The sequence below is a fragment of the Bactrocera neohumeralis genome, chromosome 5 (assembly GCF_024586455.1).
Source record: "Bactrocera neohumeralis isolate Rockhampton chromosome 5, APGP_CSIRO_Bneo_wtdbg2-racon-allhic-juicebox.fasta_v2, whole genome shotgun sequence".
Lineage (NCBI taxonomy): Eukaryota > Metazoa > Arthropoda > Insecta > Diptera > Tephritidae > Bactrocera > Bactrocera neohumeralis.
In genome coordinates this window covers 75648554-75667693 of record NC_065922.1, presented here as the reverse complement: position 1 = coordinate 75667693, position 19140 = coordinate 75648554, and the positions used below count along the sequence as shown (strand labels likewise).

The 19140-nt window shown below is 39.5% G+C and overlaps 1 protein-coding gene across 9 annotated transcripts; it reads right to left on the bottom strand.

Annotated features, from left to right (window-relative positions):
- Window positions 1–1942: 1942 nt before the first annotated feature.
- Window positions 1943–18956, bottom strand: LOC126760807 (UDP-glycosyltransferase UGT5-like). 9 transcript variants are annotated; one of them, XM_050476724.1, is made up of 3 exons: window positions 15452–15891; window positions 7933–8277; window positions 1943–3276 (listed from the first exon to the last, which is right to left on the bottom strand). In XM_050476724.1, exons 1-3 carry the CDS (start codon window positions 15769–15771, stop codon window positions 2373–2375), a joined length of 1569 nt encoding a protein of 522 aa, XP_050332681.1. In that variant the 5' UTR covers window positions 15772–15891; the 3' UTR covers window positions 1943–2372. The 9 variants fall into 9 exon arrangements, with proteins under 9 accessions (XP_050332681.1, XP_050332680.1, XP_050332675.1 ...); XM_050476723.1 differs by lacking the exon at window positions 15452–15891 and adding an exon at window positions 12052–12515; XM_050476718.1 differs by lacking the exons at window positions 7933–8277; window positions 15452–15891 and adding an exon at window positions 18244–18956.
- Between the last annotated feature and the right edge of the window lie 184 nt (window positions 18957–19140).

The following is a 19140-nucleotide window of genomic DNA, read 5'->3' as shown; positions in this document are numbered from 1 at the left end:
TTCTCAATTTCCTACTCAGTCCGAAGTAGCACCTGTTGGCAAGAGTTATCCTGCGTTGGATTTCCAGGCTGACATTATTGGTGGTGTTTACACTGGTTCCAAGATTGACGAAATTATCTACGACTTCAAAGATATGACTGTCAACAGTGACGTGAGAGCCAAGTCGCGAGTGCAACGGCTGTTTGTTTGATGACAGGAGATATTTCGTCTTGCCCTCGTTTTCTGCCAGACCCATTTGCTTTGCTTCCTTGTCTAGTCTGGAGAAAGCAGAACTAACGGCGCGGGTGTTGATGCCGATGATATCAATATCATCAGCATACGCCAGCAGCTGTACACTCTTATAAAAGATTGTACCTGCTCGATTAAGTTCTGCAGCTCGAATTATTTTCTCCAGCAGCAGGTTGAAGAAGTCGCACGATAGGCAGTCGCCTTGTCTGAAACCTCGTTTAGTATCGAACGGCTCGGAGAGGTTCTTCCCGATCCTGACGGAGCTTTTGGTGTTGCTCAACGTCAGTTTACAAAGCCGTATTAGTTTTGCGAGGATACCAAATTCCGACATCGCGGCATAAAGGCCTCCTTTCACGGGTATTTTCCAAAATTTAGTGCATCGTGAATATCTGGTCGGTTGTTGATTTGCCAGGTCTAGAGCCACACTGATAAGGTCTAATCAGTTTGTTGGCGGTGGGCTTTAATCTTGCACACAATACGCTCGATCTTTATGTACTACTACGAGCAACAAATAGTAAGACTTTGTTTTTAATTTTAAAATTCCTATTTTTTCTTCAAAATCTATGTCGTCTCCCTCAAAGTAACGCCCTTGGGCCCCAATACATTTGTGCCAGCGTTATTTTTTTCCAATCCACGAAACAGTCGTTAAAGTCAATTTCCGGAATAGCCTTCAATGCGAGTAGCGATTCACGTTTAATGTCTTCAAGTGACTCAAAACGGTGTCCCCGGAGCGGTCTGTGTTTGGTTAATAGCCAGAAGTTTCACGGAGCTAAATCAGGCGAATACGGTGGTGTCGGGACGATATTGGTAGAAACGCGACAGTGCATTATCGTGATGTAAAAACCAGAGTTTTGGGCCCATAATTCCGACCTCTTTTTACGAATGACGCAAATGAGGCATAACCCTCAAATAGGATTCCTTGTTGACGTTTTGGCCGGTCGGAATTAGGAATGCACCACACCTCAATAATCGAAGATAGCTGTCAACAAAACTTTGAATTTTGACCTGCTTTGGCGTGGTATTTTCGTCCTCGGCTCAACTTTGGCTCGATATTCGGTCGATTGATTGTCTGTTTCGTGGTCGTAAGCATAGATCTAAGGCTCATTGCCAGTAATAAATCGTTTCAGACATCCTGGTAGTCGGAAAGCATTGTTTGTCAGACGTTAACGCGACGTTGTTTTTCGATTGTGCTTTCACTTCTATTAAGCCCATATTATTTTTCAAAATAGGGTTCTGTGATCCTTCCGATGTTCCAGCGATGCCAGTAAGATCTCTGACGTCTATTCGTCGATTCTTAATCACCAAATCTTTTAGTTTATTGATGTGTTCATCATCAGTTGATGTTGATGGTCGTCCTGAATGTGGTTCGTCGTCAACACGTTCTCGACCTTCTGAATAATTTGTACCAACCAAAAACATTTGCTCGTGACAAACAATTATCACCTTTTCGAACTTTCTGAACATTTTCGGTATTTTAGCTTCGTTATAGGCGAAGTTATAGTTTTTGCTTCTTTTTTACGTCATTTGTTTACCTTGTAGAAATTATTTTCAAGCGAAATTTTAGTGTGTTTCGTGTAATTGTTTGTTTAGAAAATTTCCAATTAAGCCAGAATTATTTTGTAGTTTGTACTTTCAAACTAAATACAAAACGCGAATATCATAATAAAGATAGCTCATACCACATTTATGTTTACAAATAATAAAAACGACGGAGTTTTTATTTTGATTTCAACTTTATTACTTTGCAAGTGCTTAAATCATAGTGAATACTTAATCTTAATTTTATCATCTCATCACACACACTTCCAGCTCTTATCTCTCAGTATATGAGAGGAAATGCGGGAGAGACCTTTGAAAGTGCATTCACGCTTAAATATATCTACATATATCACATATATAAAGTATATAATATATATGTCACTTTCATATGTATTTACGTTGTAAATACACAGTACTAAAATCTTAAGGCCACTGCATCCGTTTCTTAAATGACTAAATAGTAATGCCTTTATTTACATTGTTAAGCGTATTTGGCATTGTTACTTTCCACACCTTCTATCATCTTCATCTTCTATCCGTTGTCGACTTCGCATCTCTTTCAGCTCAACAGAGCTATTATCTCTGTTTTACATTACCTGTGTACACTAATTCTGCTTTGCCTTTTCCACTTTTGGCAATTTGTTTTTCCTTCCACGACAGCAAATGAGTTTGCATACTTTTACGATCACTACCGAAATGGTGAGGACGATCGCGAGCAGAAAGCCGATTACGTCGAGCGATAACAATTGCCAACGATTCATATGAACTGCCGGCGATTGCATATGCTTGGCGCCCTTGTGTCGCAGTACATAGTCCACCCAATAGACAACCGTTTCACGCGGTGTCATCGGCCTATCGCGATACAGACGTGAGAATGTTTGCACTGCCTCTTTGTATTTGGGATTGTTGAGTACATCCTGTATGGCATTGTTTAGACTCTCCTCTGTCAATGTTAAGTAGTCAACGGCGAGACCGTAGCCGGAGCGTTCAACATTTACCATATTCGATGGCTGATCGCCGAATAATGGTATGCCTACCATGGGCACACCATGATACTGTGACTCCACAACGCTACCCATGCCGCCGTGTGTGATAAATAGCTTAATGTTAGGGTGCGCGAGTATGTCGTCCTGCGGCAACCAATCACGGAAGATGATGTTCTTCGATTCGCCAGGTAGTTCGGTTGGCGACCATTTCCATAAGACCTTATAAGGCAGTTTTGAGATAACATTGAACATTATCTTTATTTTTTCCTCGTTCAGATGGGAGCCTTTTATGTTGCTGCCTAAACTGAAGTAGATAACACCTTCTTTAGATTCATCCAAAACTTTAGCGATGTCGGTTGGTAGAGGATCGGGTTTTTCCTTGATTTGTATGCCACCAATTTCAATTAGGTTGGGCACATTAGGACGTATGGGTCCTTGGCTGAAATGGTGGTTGGTGAAAATGAGTGAGACGTTCTTGCGCACTTCGTCGAGTGGTGGATAACGGTCCGACGGAAAGTTGTAACTAAAAAAGGAGTAAAAAGAAATAAAAATTAATGCTTGGAACAGAAGCTTACAATTTGTCCAAAGATTCTTAAATCCGTATTTTAATCAGTTTGAATTTAACTAAAATCTAAATAAGATACCTCCAGAGAACTAACAAGCAACTTAATTCTTATTATGACCAGAAAGTAACATAAACTTTCACAAGATGCAATACTTCAGGCGGAATATTTCTTAACTCGGCCGATAAGTTTTAGAAGAAAAGAGTTCACGATAGTCCAAAGAAACACTCGCAACGAGTTTCAGAGTTAAACAGTGTATTACTTAATTATAATTACGACTTTCCTAACATTAACCTTGAAACCTTTGGCCACATTACCTAACACCCAAGATCTCGCGATGCAATCTAATCATAAATTGTGTTTAACTTCCCTTGAGCTTGAAGGGGTTTAACGACCGAAAATGCTCACTCACTTGTTAGTTTAGTGAACTTTTGTGTCACTTTTATTTTCAAAAATCTTAAATTTTAATCGTTCCGCCTTTAAAGACTTTCCGAATTTTACACAACTCACTGATAATACTTTTGCGATTCCCATTCCACCAGGAGGGTCATATAATATGTTTCAAACAGGGCTACGATAAAGTTTTCCACTCGTCCCCAAAAACTCAACGGTTGTTTGCGTTCGCTGAACAAAGTCGGCACATAGGCGGACTCTATTGGATTCTTAACCAAATTGTGTACGGCGAAAATCGGTTGGACCATAAACGAGACCACAACTGGAACTTTAAAGTGCGCACCCAAACCTAAATGAAAGTCGTTCATGAAGTAACCCAAAAGGAGCAGATCGAAGCTGCCTTCGCCATGTGTGGCGAGAAATTGCCGCAAACGCGGATTGGCAAAAGACTGATTTGCCAACTTTGCTACCTCCTTAATGAAATATGGATAGCGTGCGATTAACGATTGCTCTTTTGTAACCAAACGACTTAGGAACTCCTTTGGAAACAGCGGTAAATCCAATTGTATGTAATTGTATTTCGTCAACTTGTAAGGATTCTTGGTCGAAGACAGTACAGTAACATTATGTCCGGCCTCGGCAAGCGCATTCGCGACGCCACAATGTATAAAAAGATGTGATGGTGAAACTGATGGAAAGAAACCAAGAATACGTGCGGAATGCACCAAAGCTGGAGGCGCGTTGAAACCGCCAATAACGAGGACGATAAATACTGCGATAGTTGCGCGTGCAGACATGTCTAAAGCGCGACGAAGCTCTGCGTTACTGAGTGGATCGCGTGTCTAAAGGTGACTGAGTGGTTATTAATTTGCGTGCATCCATATCGTTTTTATTTGTATTAGGTAGGACTATGTCTTGAAAATATTTACGCAAGGATTAGCACTCACTGATACCGCTCAACGATGTTAATCAAATATGTAGAACGTTGTAAGATCATCCATTAATCGCGATATTTGCTTATGCCCTTGGCTGCTGTGTAAATCAAGTTGCATGCTGTGAGTAAAGAGTAAAAAGGCAGTGTGTTGAAAAAGGCTTGTCGTTTGCGATAAGGTGGCTTAAATATAACAGACGCTGTGAATTCAGTATGGTCGAACTAGTCTTGGAAACAAAGAGCTGTTGATTACTTGTTTTGATTTACAGTTTTAATTAGATAAGAAGGAATATATTTCTAATTGCTTTCACTAGCCTATAAAATATGAGAAGTTGATACATTTTTATTTTTGTAACTCTACAATACCCTTTAGAAAATGCATCCCTTGTTTTAAAAGAGTTTAGGCTTACACAAAAAGGGAGGTCTACTGCAGAAAAATACTTCGTATCTCGAATTTTTTCTTGTTCTTGACAGTTTTTTTTACAAATCTTTTGGTATATCGTTGTTTGAACTCGGAATCTGAACTTAGTCACTAATTGTTTGTATAAATTTCACTTAGATGAACCACTTATTGGCGAAAGACCATTAAATTTGCTGCCACTAGAGTTATTAGCGTTTCTAAAATCAATATTAACAGCAACAACAATGTCAGCCTTGAAATATAAAGCAGAATAACTCTTGCCAACAGGTGCTACTTTGGACTGAGTAGGCAATTGTCAAGTAAAGTGCTCTCTCGACGACAAAAGCCAAATTATATAAGTCACTCGTAATTCCCGTCCTGCTATATGGTGCAGAAGCATGGACGATGACTACATCTGATGAGTCGACAGATATATGGTCCTTTTACTTTCGATCAAAAGTTACGCCTTTAACCCTCTAAGAAGCACCCAAGTAAGGCCAAGTCATACGTTAAACTCAGTAACATTGAACATTTTGTTGGTAACCTACAAGCATAAGCGACCTCACTACCTCCTCAGAATTGTTTCACAATCTCACAGGAGGTCGACAGCAACAGAACTCACTTATAGTATTTACTTCCTTGATAATCCTGCATTGTCTGGATCACAATTTCTTCGATCATAGCGACAATCATGTTCTTCACACGTTCCAAAAACTTCATTGGCTGCACCAAATAGCCAAATATACCCGGCACGTAAGCGGTCTCACTGGGATTACCCACGAATTTGTTCACCGCATAGATCGGCTGTATCATGAACGATACCACAATGGGGCAACGAAAATGTCCCGCCAGACCCAATTGGAAATCGTTCATGAAATAACCGAACAGCAACAAATCAAAATCACCCGCATGATGTTGCCGTAGAAATTGTTGTACGCGCGGGTTGTGGTATGTTTCATTGGCATTTCGATTAATCGCAGCCAAAAAGGAACCGAAACGCCGCCAAAACGGCTGACGTTTGTCGACAATATCACTGGACATGAGTGGATGGTCGCCTATGATTTCCAATTCGATATATTTGTATTTCGCTTGTTGACGCACATTCGGCCCGGACGCGATGACGGTGACGTCATGACCGGCCTGCGCCAACGCATCAGCAACGCTGCAATGCACAATTATGTGCGACTTCGAGGGTGAAGCGAAGAAGCCCAGTATGCGTGCTGCCTTAACGCAGGCCGTCGGATGCACGCTGAGCACAAAAGAGAGTGCGATGAAGGCAGCGGGTAGCCAGTTGGTGCGTTTATCATGCCGGCTCATTCTTTGGCTTTTGTTTTATTTTTATATTTTCCTTTTCCACTAATAAACAAATACTTTGTGACGCGTTTAGATTTCGGCGCGCGTAAAGTTGTTGTGCGCGTTTGCGCTATGTGTCGAATACTAAGTGGTAGAACTTGTTTTCGGTTAGCATAAATACGCTGTAGGTAACAAATGGTCAAATGACAGACGCAGCTGACTTTTGAAATTTGGAGATATACATATATGTATGTAGCCAAACCCCATTATATTTTAATTACTCGTCTAACAGTGTGTTTGGCTGAGTCAACCTGTTAGTGAGACAAACATGCGCTGAGGTGTTGTGGACTGATACATTCGGAATCGATACTGGTTATTTTTTGTAAAATAATTTTAATAATTTATTTTTTGTTAAAAAAAGAGTAAAGTGTATCGAACTGAATTTCAGTTGTCGGCTTGTATCATTGAAGATGAAGTCATGTGTAGAAGTTCATGCAAGTGAGGAAAGTTCTGTGATTGCCATTCACTTGGGAATGGCCAGAAACGATTCTTTTACATATGGTTGAAGCAGCTCACGACTCCCTCCACAGGGTTGTGCGCTGGGTTTTGACCCGGTTTGTTGCTAGCATTTACTCCCGATCTGGCGTTCATTTTGGGACACCCTTTGTATCGCTGGATTGTTTCCTCCCAATTTCAGACAAAATATTACACTACTTTTGAGTAGTAAAATCATTCTATATGCAACATTTTTGAACTAGTTAAGAGATAGCCCCAAAGCTTTTATACAAAAATTAGTTTTGCTGTTGAAACTGCGCGAATTTTCACTACTGGGATATAGTCAAAAATAAAAAAAAAAATAGCTTACTGAATTTTCGTTGCTTCTAGTGGACTGCTCGTTACGAACAGAGAGTTTTCCGGAGAAACTAAAAAAAAAGTCAATGCCCAAAAACCTTGAGATGAAAGGTTGCCATATTTATTACTCGTGTCTGTATTAACATTCGTCTTCAAACATATTTACGTTGTTGTGAATAATTACAAACCTGTTCGTCAGTAAAAATGAACGCTTTTATTAATTACAAATAGACGCAAGGCAATCAAAACAGACACTCAAGCCAAAATTAATTGAACTTTGTGTTATATCATATATTTATACATAGAAGCAGCTGACTTATGATAGTAGAGAGCACTTGTATGCCATGTAGTTAACCACTACTCCGTCTTGTGACGGACAGAAGTGCTTAAACTACTCGCTTGCTCATTTAAAATAATAGAAGAAAGAGAGCTACATCTGGTTTGAAACCTACAAAAAGATTCTATATAAACCGCAGTATATAATCTGCCGAGCATTAGTTTTATGAGCTTCACTAGCAGTTTAGATTTGAGTCAGGCAGAGACTGAAACCCGTAAGCGCCGCAATTTGCAAGAAATTTTTTCGTTTTCTTGAATTTTCAATTTCAATTAAGTCTCTATTTTACAATATACCACTACTTAGGCGCAACACTTCTTGACCTATTTCTCAAATGATCAGTAATTAATTACGCAAACTTAAAAAGCGTGAGTTTTCAGTATAGAGTAAAGATTTTGGAATGACGAACTTACTCGTAAATCTTTGTTTGAAAATGTATACCGAGTTCGGCCATGAGCAACTCCATTCCTACGGAAATAAAGTTTTTCACACGCGACACGAAATTCATCGGTTGTCTTTGTTTCCCCAACACAGTCGGTGTGTACGCAATCTCGGTAGGATTGCCAATCAAAGAATTGAGTGCCATAATTGGTTGTTTCATATAAGACACAATTAATGGACATTGAAAATGCGCCGCCAAAGCGAAAGTGGCATCGTTCATAAAGTAACCGACTATGACCAAATCAAAATCGCCAGGTCCGTGTTCCCGCAGCAAGCGTTGTACGCGCGGATGTGTTAGGGAATCGTTCGATGCAGTGGCGATCATCTTAACTATTTTACCGAATTGTTTATAAGACGGCGACGAACCCATCGCCATACCCGCGACGATGCTTTCATTTGTTTTGCGCTCAAGTTCTATATACTTGTACTTCGCTTTGGGAATCACATTTTTTGAAGCGCCGTAAACAGTAACGTTATGTCCCGCTTCTGCTAGAGCGTCGGCGACTGTGGCATGTATAATCAGATGAGATTTCGAGGGTGACGGAAAGAAACCCAGTATGCGCGCGCTATTTGTTAAATCAAAGCACGTGGCGATAACACCGATAAACAGCAGCAGGCAACAGAATCTTAAAGGCGACATGACGAATGCAAATTGCGTAACAGTTATTTAATTATTTTCTCTATCGATTTCGACTACTTAATTGTTCACAGTGTACTTTGCTTTTCCCCGTACTACGTTCTACGCGTTCGAACGAACAAACGACATCTGAACTGAGAGCCGAAAGAATCTTACGTACATGGCGATGACCAGCAAAATTGAGAACTAAGAACTACGCGTTTACCATGATCGCAAGCGTCGAGTGTTTCTCTGCTTTCATATGTACAAAACATATCGTTCAGTAGTCGTTGATGACTTAAGTGACTTAAGTGAGCGGCAAGCACAAAGCCACATATGTACAGTATGTTTAACAATTAATGGGAAGTGGATTTTTCAACTATATGGCAGTCTAAAAAGTCTTTTCGTATTGCTAATCAAATTTAACTTATTTTTTTAAATTTATAATGAAATTTAATGAACCAAATATGTAACATTTTTGTCGACCACTTTTTGCCATTTTTCCTCTAGAGACATTATTCCATCAGTATAAAACTTTTCTGGTTTCTCGGGGAAAACTGCGACAAGTAATTTTCACAGGCTTCTCTTGAAGTCAACTTTACCCCATTAAGGGTGTTCGGCATTGACCGAAACAAATGGTAGTCTGATATTGCAAGGTCACGGCTATATGGTGGATGCATCAATACTTCCCAGCCAAGCTCTCACAGGTTTTGCCGAGTCAACTAAAGATGTGTATGGTCTATCGTTGTCCTGATGGAAGACGATGCCCTTTATGTTGATCAGTTCTAGCCATTTTTTCGATTGCTTGCTTCAATCTCATCAGTTGTTGACAGTAAAGCGTAGAATCAATCGTTCGACCAGGCTGGAGTAGCTCATAGTGGATGATTCCTTTTCAATCTCACCAAACACTCAGAATAACCTTTCGAGGCGTCAATCCTTGCTTTGCAACCATTTGTTAAGCTTCACCACGCTTGGATCATGATCTTTGTCGCACATTATTGTTGTATTTCATTCACTTTTCGTCTTCTGTTACCAGTCGCTTCAGAAATGGTTCGATTTCATTTCGTTTCAGCAAAGAATCGTAGAAATATTAATTCAGTCCATTAAATTTTTCACAGACAATTCATATGGTACCTAAACAACGAGCTTCTTTTTGTACCCAGCCTTTTTTAAATGGTACGAAAACGTTTGATGTTAAATGTTAAGTTCTGATGTCATGGCTGCTTATGTGACGGTCCTGGTCAATCTTTTCCATAATTTCATCGATTTTTTCGTCTATAGGTCGGCCAGAGTGAAGTGCATCTTTCACATCGAAATTTCTAGAACGAAAGCGAGCGAACCATTGTTGTGCTACACGAACTGAGCTTGCGTGGCATTCTTTCCTTTTTTATACAAAAATTTCAAAATATAGCGAATTTCTTCATTATTTTCACTTATTTTTGAACAGCTGTAATTTTTTTTCAACTTCCCCGAATTTAATTTTTTTTTGGGTAAATGAAGCTTAAAATCTCACCTTTCCACTTTCCACACTATATGGTATGACACAATGTGATTGGTAGCACTGGAGATATGTGACTGCAAAGGCATCTATTGACAAAATAGGATGAGTCGAACTTTTCGGCTACCCAAGATAGTATAACGGCCTTCGGACGTGCGCCATATTCAACTTACATCAAAAAAGAGTGTCAGGTATCTATACGAGTATAATTACCCCAGATTTTGACGGAGCGACTTGCTCGAGAACGGTTACATTTTACCATGAGCTTCTGTTTCAAAAAGAGCTAAAGTAAACGAAGTTATCTGGGCCCTTTTACCATACATTCTCAATGAAATGAAGATTTTCTCCGATTACCAGCTGCTAAAGACAAGGTTTACGTCTGCCTTTTGTAGCCGATTACTATTGCGAGCGTTATGATGGACACAAATAATAGGAAATCTCATCGGAGTTCCCCACCCATCTATGTATCTTTTTCATAGGCTCTATCACACAGAACATGACTATGGGGCATCTGAAGTGTGCGCCCAAGCCAAGATGGAAATCATTAATTAAATAAGTCATAATATAATAATAGGCAATAGATCGTAGTCGCCTTCTTGAGAGGTTTGTAAGAAGTGTTCCATTTTCGGCTGTGCCAGGGTTGCATTATGTACACGTAACATGGGTTGCACTACACCTAGGTATTTATATGTTGCCATGTTTGGAATATTTATGAAAGTTTTCAAACACAATTTAATGATCGAATGGTTTTATCTTTGTTTTGTTTCACTTTTAGTTTGTTTCACTCTTTGAATGGAATAATCTTTGGTTTTAGAAAATGTTAACCTCCGCCTTTGTTAATAAAAAATATTTCGATTTGATTTTGGTTTTACTTTTTCTTTTATCTTTGAATAGGTTATCACACCGCATTCACTCGATCAATTATTTGAGGAACTGTATATCTATGTAACGGTTTTAATTTTCACTTTCACTTTCCAGTGTACAAATCAAGAAGCAATTGATATAACGGGACAAAACTTTGCACGAATAATGCCCTTGGTGTGTGGCACCTTATGACCAAAAATTGTTGAAATCCAACAAAAACTGTTCAAGCCCCTAGGTATCGAGTAGGTGGTACCTAAAGTCGAATTTTGTTCGAAAATATTGGTCAATGTCTGAGATACATAACTGAAATTCAGCGATAATTCATCTCTGATAATGCTATGTATGTATGTCAAAAATAGCTTGAATCGGATCAATACTTCCCTTAACTCCATACGTATATCGGCCAATATCGCAGTTATCCCAATGAAAATAAGAGAGCGTGTTTTCCTCATAACAGTGCATTTTTGTGCCTAAAATAGACAAATTTGAGCGAAAACGTGGCCTAGACCCTATATAACAAATACTAAGATTTTCGAACTTCCGGGTGACTTTACTCAATATAATTGGTTTTACACCTTAAAGTATTTCCCTGGATTTGATTCTTGCAAATTGCAGGAGTACAAAATATTCGGTTGCCCCGAACTTAGCTCTTCCTTATTTGTTTTCACTAAAATGGTCAGTAATTACTTATATAAATTTAAAAAGCGTGAGTTTTAGTAGCGTAGCGTTTTTCAGTATAGAGTAAAGATTTTGGAATGACGAACTTACTCGTAAATCTTTGTTTGAAAATGTATACCGAGTTCGGCCATGAGCAACTCCATTCCTACGGAAATAAAGTTTTTCACACGCGACACGAAATTCATCGGTTGTCTTTGTTTCCCCAACATAGTCGGTGTGTACGCAATCTCGGTAGGATTGCCAATCAAAGAATTGAGTGCCATAATTGGTTGTATCATAAAAGACACAATTAATGGACATTGAAAATGCGCCGCCAAAGCGAAAGTGGCATCGTTCATAAAGTAACCGACTATGACCAAATCAAAATCGCCAGAGCCGTGTTCCCGCAGCAAGCGTTGTACGCGCGGATGTGTTAGGGAATCATTCGATGCAGAGGCGATCATCTCCACTATTTTACCGAATTGTTTATAAGACGGCGACGAACCCATCGCCATACCCGCGACGAAGCTTTCATTTGTTTTGGGCTCAAGTTCTATATACTTGTACTTCGCCTTGGGAATCACATTTTTTGAAGCGCCGTAAACAGTAACGTTATGTCCCGCTTCTGCTAGCGCGTCGGCGATTGCGGCATGTATGATCAGATGAGATTTAGAGGGTGACGGAAAGAAACCCAGTATGCGCGCGCTATTTGTTAAATCAAAGCGCGTGGCGGCAACACCGATAAAAAGCAGCAGGCAACAGAATCTTAAAGGCGACATGACGAATGCAAATTGCGTAACAGTTATTTAATTATTTTCTCTATCGATTTCGACTACTTAATTGTTCACAGTGTACTTTGCTTTTTCCCGTACTACGTTCTACGCGTTCGAACGTTCAAATGACAACTGAGCGCTATTTAAAATTGGAAGCAATTATATAAATATAGTGAATGTTGGTTGAGCACTTCAGACGAAATTGATAAGTTTTATCTAACTATTTTTATAACTTCAAGAGTGATTTCCTAATTTCTTCAAACACTATCGGCAGGTGCTCATGGCTGGTAAAGTTTTTTTGTGTAAATATATTTTGTATGTTAATATTTTGACCTTACTCTTCATGGCTGATGTAATAACTGAACTGAGAGCCGAAAGAATCTTACGTACATGGCGATGACCAGCAAAATTCCGAACTAAGAACTACACGTTTATCATGATCGCGAGCGTCGAGTGTTTCTCTCGTTGATTAGACTTCAAGTGAGCGCCAATCACAAAGCCATATACGTACAGTATGTTTATTAATTAATGGAAAGTCGAATTGTTAGACTATATTTTGAATGAGAAATATTTAAAAAACATAACTGACAAGCAATTTCTATTTGTGTTCTACGTTCGGAAAATCCACTAACTCTTTACTCATAAGAATTAAAAAAATACTTTTTTAACATACTGTGCGCTGAAAAATCAACGCGTCATGTCCAATAGATATTTAAAATTGTAGCGCAGACGTTAGGCGTTGCTTGTTTAGATCCTAGTTAAAGCAACTTTTTAAACTATAGAATGATTATCAAAAAAAAAAGAAAAAGGTCTCTCACAGGTTCGATTAGCGGAAAATAAAATATATATATGTATATAACGGCCTTCGGACGTTTGCCATATTCAACCTACATCAAAAAACAGTGTTAGGAATCTGTACAATTACCCCAAATTTTGACGAAATGACCTGCGCGAGAACGGATACATTTTACCATGAGCTCGTTTTTCAAAAAAAGCAAAAGTAAACGAAGTTCTCTGCGCCCTCTTACCATATATTCCAAATGTAATGAAGATTTTCTCTGATTACCAGGCTGCCTAGATTCCTGAACTTCTTTAAATGGCCCGAAAGGCAAATTTTACGTATGTCTTCTCTACCTGATCTTTCACAATAATACAAATAACTTTAATTCTAGACACTTACTTGTAGAATTCTTTCATTGATGTCTCTATTGAGCCACACAGCATTAAACATTCAACAAGGTACCACAAAAAGTTTTTCACTCGTTGAAAGAAACTTAATGGTTGCACCATACCGCTCATCTGTAAGGGCACATAGGAAATCTCATCGGAGTTCCCCACCCATCTATGTATGCTTTTCATAGGCTCCATCACACAGAACATGACTATGGGGCATCTGAAGTGTGCGCCCAAGCCAAGATGGAAATCATTAATTAAATAAGTCATAAGCAATAGATCGTAGTCGCCTTCTTGAGAGGTTTGTAAGAAGTGTTGCATTTTCGGCTGTGCCAGGGTTGCATTATGTACACGTAACATGGGTTGCACTACACCTAGGTATTTATATGTTGCCATATTTGGAATATTTATGAAAGTTTTAGTCAATTCATTGCTAATCGCCAGTCCATCGATTCGTAGGTAACGGTATTTAGCGTGCGGGTAAACGTTCGTGGTGGCACCAAGCACGGTTACATTGTGGCCGGCTTCGGCCAGTACTTCGGCCAAAGCACAATTCATCAACTGATGCGAACGCATTGTGGTGGGGAAGAAGGCGAGTATGCGGGCGCATTCTCCGCTGAAAGGGCTGCTCGAGAGCACGAGCAAAACGCCGAACACGACAAATGACACAGAAACAGCGGTCATGCTAATAAATTTATTAACTGTACGCGAGCACGGAAATGAGACTACTGAGTGGTTCTTTGAGTAGTATCAGCTACAAGTACCTGAAATATGATAAGCGCTCCAATGTCGCGATATCAGTTTATTGTTTTTTAAACCTTATCTAATGGTTTTCTGTTAATAGATTGTAAATACATAGTAGCCCAATATAAATAAGCCTAAACATTAACCACTTGCAAGATCACCTTAAAGAGCTCTCAACAGCCGCATGTGAAAGTCGCCTGAATAAACTGGCTTTTGTTATTTTTTATTCGCTCAGGTCACATTACCGCATGGTTTTGAATCAATAAATAAATCAATTACTATTTCCCCCAGAGACATTAAATTGTATCCCCAACGTGGTATGAGAGGGCTTTATGGGAGCCGATGTGAAAATTGGACGACGGGCGTGACACCGTCCCTTTTTGGTAAAATCTCATATCTCGGGACCCGACCGACTGATTTCGACAAAATTAAGTACGTGGCATTCTCCTTAAATATCTATGTCACGGTTTTAATTTTTAAGTTCCACTTAATTCTTTCACTTTCCAATGTACAAATCAAGAAACAATTAATATAACAGGACAAGACTTTGCATGAATAATGCCCTTGGTGTATGCCACCTTATGACGAAAAATTATTGAAATCAGTTATCCCACTGAAAATAAGAGAGCGTGTTTTACTTATAACAGTGCATTCTTGTGCCTAAAATAGACAAATTTGAGCGAAAACTTGGCCAAACGTAGCCCTTCCTTACTTGTTTGTTCTCAAATTATCAGTAATTAATTATATAAACTTTAAAGGAGGTGTTTTAGTAGCGTAGCGTTCTTCAGTATAGAGGAATTATTTTGGAATGACGAACTTACTCGTAAACCTTATGTTGAAAATGTTGACCGAGTTCCGCAAAGGCCATCTCCATTCCTACGGAAATAAAGTTTTTCACACGCGACACGAAATTCATCGGTTGTTTTTGATTTCCCAACACATTCGGTGTGTACGCAATCTCGGTAGGATTACCAACCAAAGAGTTGATCGCTATAACTGGTTGTATCATAAAAGACAAAATTAATGGACATTGAAAATGCGCCGCCAAAGCGAAAGTGGCATCGTTCATAAAGTAACCGACTATGACCAAATCAAAATCGCCAGGCCCGTGTTCCCGCAGCAAATGCTGCACGCGCGGATGTGTTAGTGAATCGTTCGATGCAGAGGCGATCATCTCCACTACATTAGCGAATTTATAAAGCATTGACGAACCCACCATCGCACTAGCGATTAAGTTGTCTTGTGTTTTGCGCTCAAGTTCTATATACTTGTACTTCGCTTTGGGAATTACATTTTTTGAAGCGCCGTAAACAGTAACGTTATGTCCCGCTTCTGCTAGCGCGTCGGCGATTGCGGCATGTATGATCAGATGAGATTTAGAGGGTGACGGAAAGAAACCCAGTATGCGCGCGCTATTTGTCAAATCGAAGCGCGTGGCGGCAACACCGATAAACAGCAGCAGACAACAGAATCTTAAAGGCGACATGGCGAGTTATTTAATTATTTTCTCTATCGATTTCGACTACTTAATTGTTCACAGTGTACTTTGCTTTTCCCCGTACTACGTTCTACGCGTTCGAACGTTCAAACGAAAACTGAGCGCTATTTAAAATTGGAAGCAATTATATACATATATTGAATGTTGGTTGAGCGCTTCGGAGGAAATTGATAACTTTTACCTAACTATTTTTAAGAGTGAATTTCTAATTTCTTCAAACACTATCGGCAGGTGCTCATGACTGGCAAAGTTTGTTGGTGTAAATATACTTTGTATGTTAATATTTTGACCTTACTCTTCATGGCTGATGTAATAACTGAACTGAGAGCCGAAAGAATCTTACGTACATGGCGATGACCAGCAAAATTCAGAACTAAGAACTACACGTTTATCATAGATCGCGAGCGTCGAGTGTTTCTCTCGTTGATTAGAACATTGGAAAGTCGAATTGTTAGACTATATTTTGAATGAGAAATATTTAAAAAACATAACTGACAAGCAATTTCTATTTGTGTTCTACGTTCGGAAAATCCACTAACTCTTTACTCATAAGTATTAACAATATATTTTTATAACATACTGTGTGCTGAAGGATCAAAGCGTCATGCCTAATATATGTATATGCAGAATTGTAGCGCTGACTTTGGGTGTTGTTAGTTTAGATCCTAGTTAAAGCAGCTGTTTAAACTATATGTAGAATGATTATCAAAAGAAAAAGGTCTCTTCCAGGTTTGATTTGCGGAAAATAAAATATATATATGTATATAACGGCCTTCTGACGTGCGCCATATTCAACCCACATCAAAAAGAGAGTCAGGATGTTATACAATTTCCCCAGACTTTGCGGAAACGACCTGCTGGAGAACGGATATATTTCACCATGAGCTCCTGTTTCCTTTCGTTTCCTAAAGTAAACGAAGTTCTCTGCGCACTATTACCATACATTCTCAATTCTATGAAAATTTTCTCTGATTACCAGCTGTTTAGAGCCTTTAACTTCTTTAAGTTGCCCGAAGGACAAGTTTAATGTATGTCTCCTCTACCTGATTACTATTGCGAGCGTTATGAGGATTGTTAGTTACATTGTTGTCGGGAAAATCTTTCACAATAACATAAATAACTTTCATTCTAGACACTTACTTGTAGAATTCTTTCATTGATGTCTCTAACGAGCCATACAGCATCACACTTTCAAGAAAGTACCACAAAAAGTTTTTCACTCGTTGAAAAAAATTTAATGGTTGCATCATACCGCTCAACCGTATGGGCACATAGGAAATCTCATCGGAGTTCCCCACCCATCTATGTATCTTTTTCACAGGCTCCGCCACAGAGAACAAGACTATGGGGCATCTGAAGTGTGCGCCCAAGCCAAGATGGAAATCATTAATTAAATAAGTCATAAGCAATAGATCGTAGTCGCCTTCTTGAGAGGTTTGTAAGAAATGTTGCATTTTCGGCTGTGCCAGGGTTGCATTATGTACACGTAGCACGGGATGCACTACACCTAGGTATTTATATGTTGCCATGTTTGATATATTTATGAAAGTTTTAGTCAATTCATTGCTAATCGCCAGTCCACCGATTCGTAGGTAATGGTATTTAGCGCGCGGGTAAACGTTCGTGGTGGCACCAATCACAGTTACATTGTGACCGGCTTCGGCCAGCACTTTGGCCAAAGCACAATTCGTTAACTGATGCGAACGCATTGTGGTGGGGAAGAAGGCGAGTATGCGGGCGCATTCTCCGCTGAAAGGGCTGCTCGAGAGCACGAGCAAAACGCCGAACACGACAAATGACACAGAAACAGCGGTCATGCTAATAAATTTATTAACTGTACGCGAGCACGGAAACAAGACTACTAAGTGGCCTGTGGTTCTTTGAGTAGTATCAGCTATGAGTATCTGATATATGATAAGCGTTCCAATGTCGCGATATCAGTTTATTGGTTTTGAAACCTTATCTAATGGTTTTATTGGTTTCTGAAAGTCGCCTTATGTTATTTTGTATTACCACATTACCGCATAGTTTTGAAATCATCTGTCACTCCAAAACCTTTATTTTTCTTCTCATATGGAGTCACTTGCGCTCTGGCCGGACAAGACTCTTGCTTTTCTTATATAAAACTAGCGTCCTACAAGTGCACCGCAAGATCATCAGGCTGTATCACTTCAAGCCTTGATAGTCACTTAAGTAATGATCAGACAAGGCTCCTACTTTACTTATATAGAGATAGCTTCTTACGAGATTACCTTAAGATCACGGATTCGACAGGGGACAACGTTTTATTTCCAACTTTGACGAAACTTTTTTCCGTTTGGTTTTAAAACAATTAAAATGGTTATTTAATGACCGGCTAATTCCCGTCGGTTGTCGTTCCGCAAAATCTTACACAATTTTGATGAACAATTCACTACATCTACGGTACCTTTAAAATTTCAACCTCTGCTGATCTCTTACTTGTAAATCTTCAGCATATTTATTTCAATAATCGGCAATACGATCCATTCATCATAAAAGGCGGCCAAAAAACTCAAGACACGTCCCCAAAATGCCAGCGGGGCTTTTAGGCCAGTGAACAACGATGGCACATATGCGCTCTCCGAGGGATTTCCGACTAAACGATTAATAGAAGTGACCGGCTGGATCACAAAGGATATAATAGTCGGACAACCGAAATGTGCGCCAAGACCTATGGCGAAATCATTGGCTGCGAACCCCAGCAGTACCAAATCAAACGCGCCCGTGCCATGTGTATGCAAGAAATCCTTCATCTTCGGATGGCTCAGTGTTCGATTGGCAGTGTTGGCAAAAGAAAGCACAAAATTGAATAAGTTGAAATAAATGGGTTTCTGTGCGTTGACCAAATTTTGCAATACGTTTTGATGCGATGCTGCAGCTTCAGTCAGTTTGATCTCTATGAATTTGTATTTGGCATTTGGATAGACGTTGTTCGAGATTCCGATTACGGTGACATCGTGACCAGCGCGTGCCAAGGAGTCGGCGATGGCAGCGTGTATGAGTGTGTGCGACTTAGATGGCGTCGGAAAGAAGCCGAGTATACGCGCCGCGTTTATGTGGCTGCTGCAAAGTGCTAGGCAGAGAAGAATCAAAACGTGCAGAGCGAATATTTTGCAACCGTTCATTGCCGCTACTTTTTTACATTAACCGACGAAAAGTTTAAATCATACTAAATGTTTTTCTAAGATGCGCCATGTGATATACTAGTTATTGTGTAAATATAATTATTAAGCATTTAGGGCGTATAATGAGAAGGTGTTAGTTGATAAGCGTATTTATGGAATGTGTGATACGTTGTTTTGGGTAGCTTAACAAGTTAAATAATCGACTGTAGCT

What these genes read in the sequence shown, in the direction of transcription:
- LOC126760807 (XM_050476717.1), bottom strand. Translation starts at nt 6,357, where the DNA reads ATGAGCCGGCATGATAAACGCACCAACTGGCTACCCGCTGCCTTCATC. An exon ending in CAAGGAAGTAAATACTATAA is followed by an intron (nt 3,277 to 5,662) that starts GTGAGTTCTGTT and finishes CTCCTTTTTTAG; the next exon opens with TTACAACTTTCCGTCGGACC.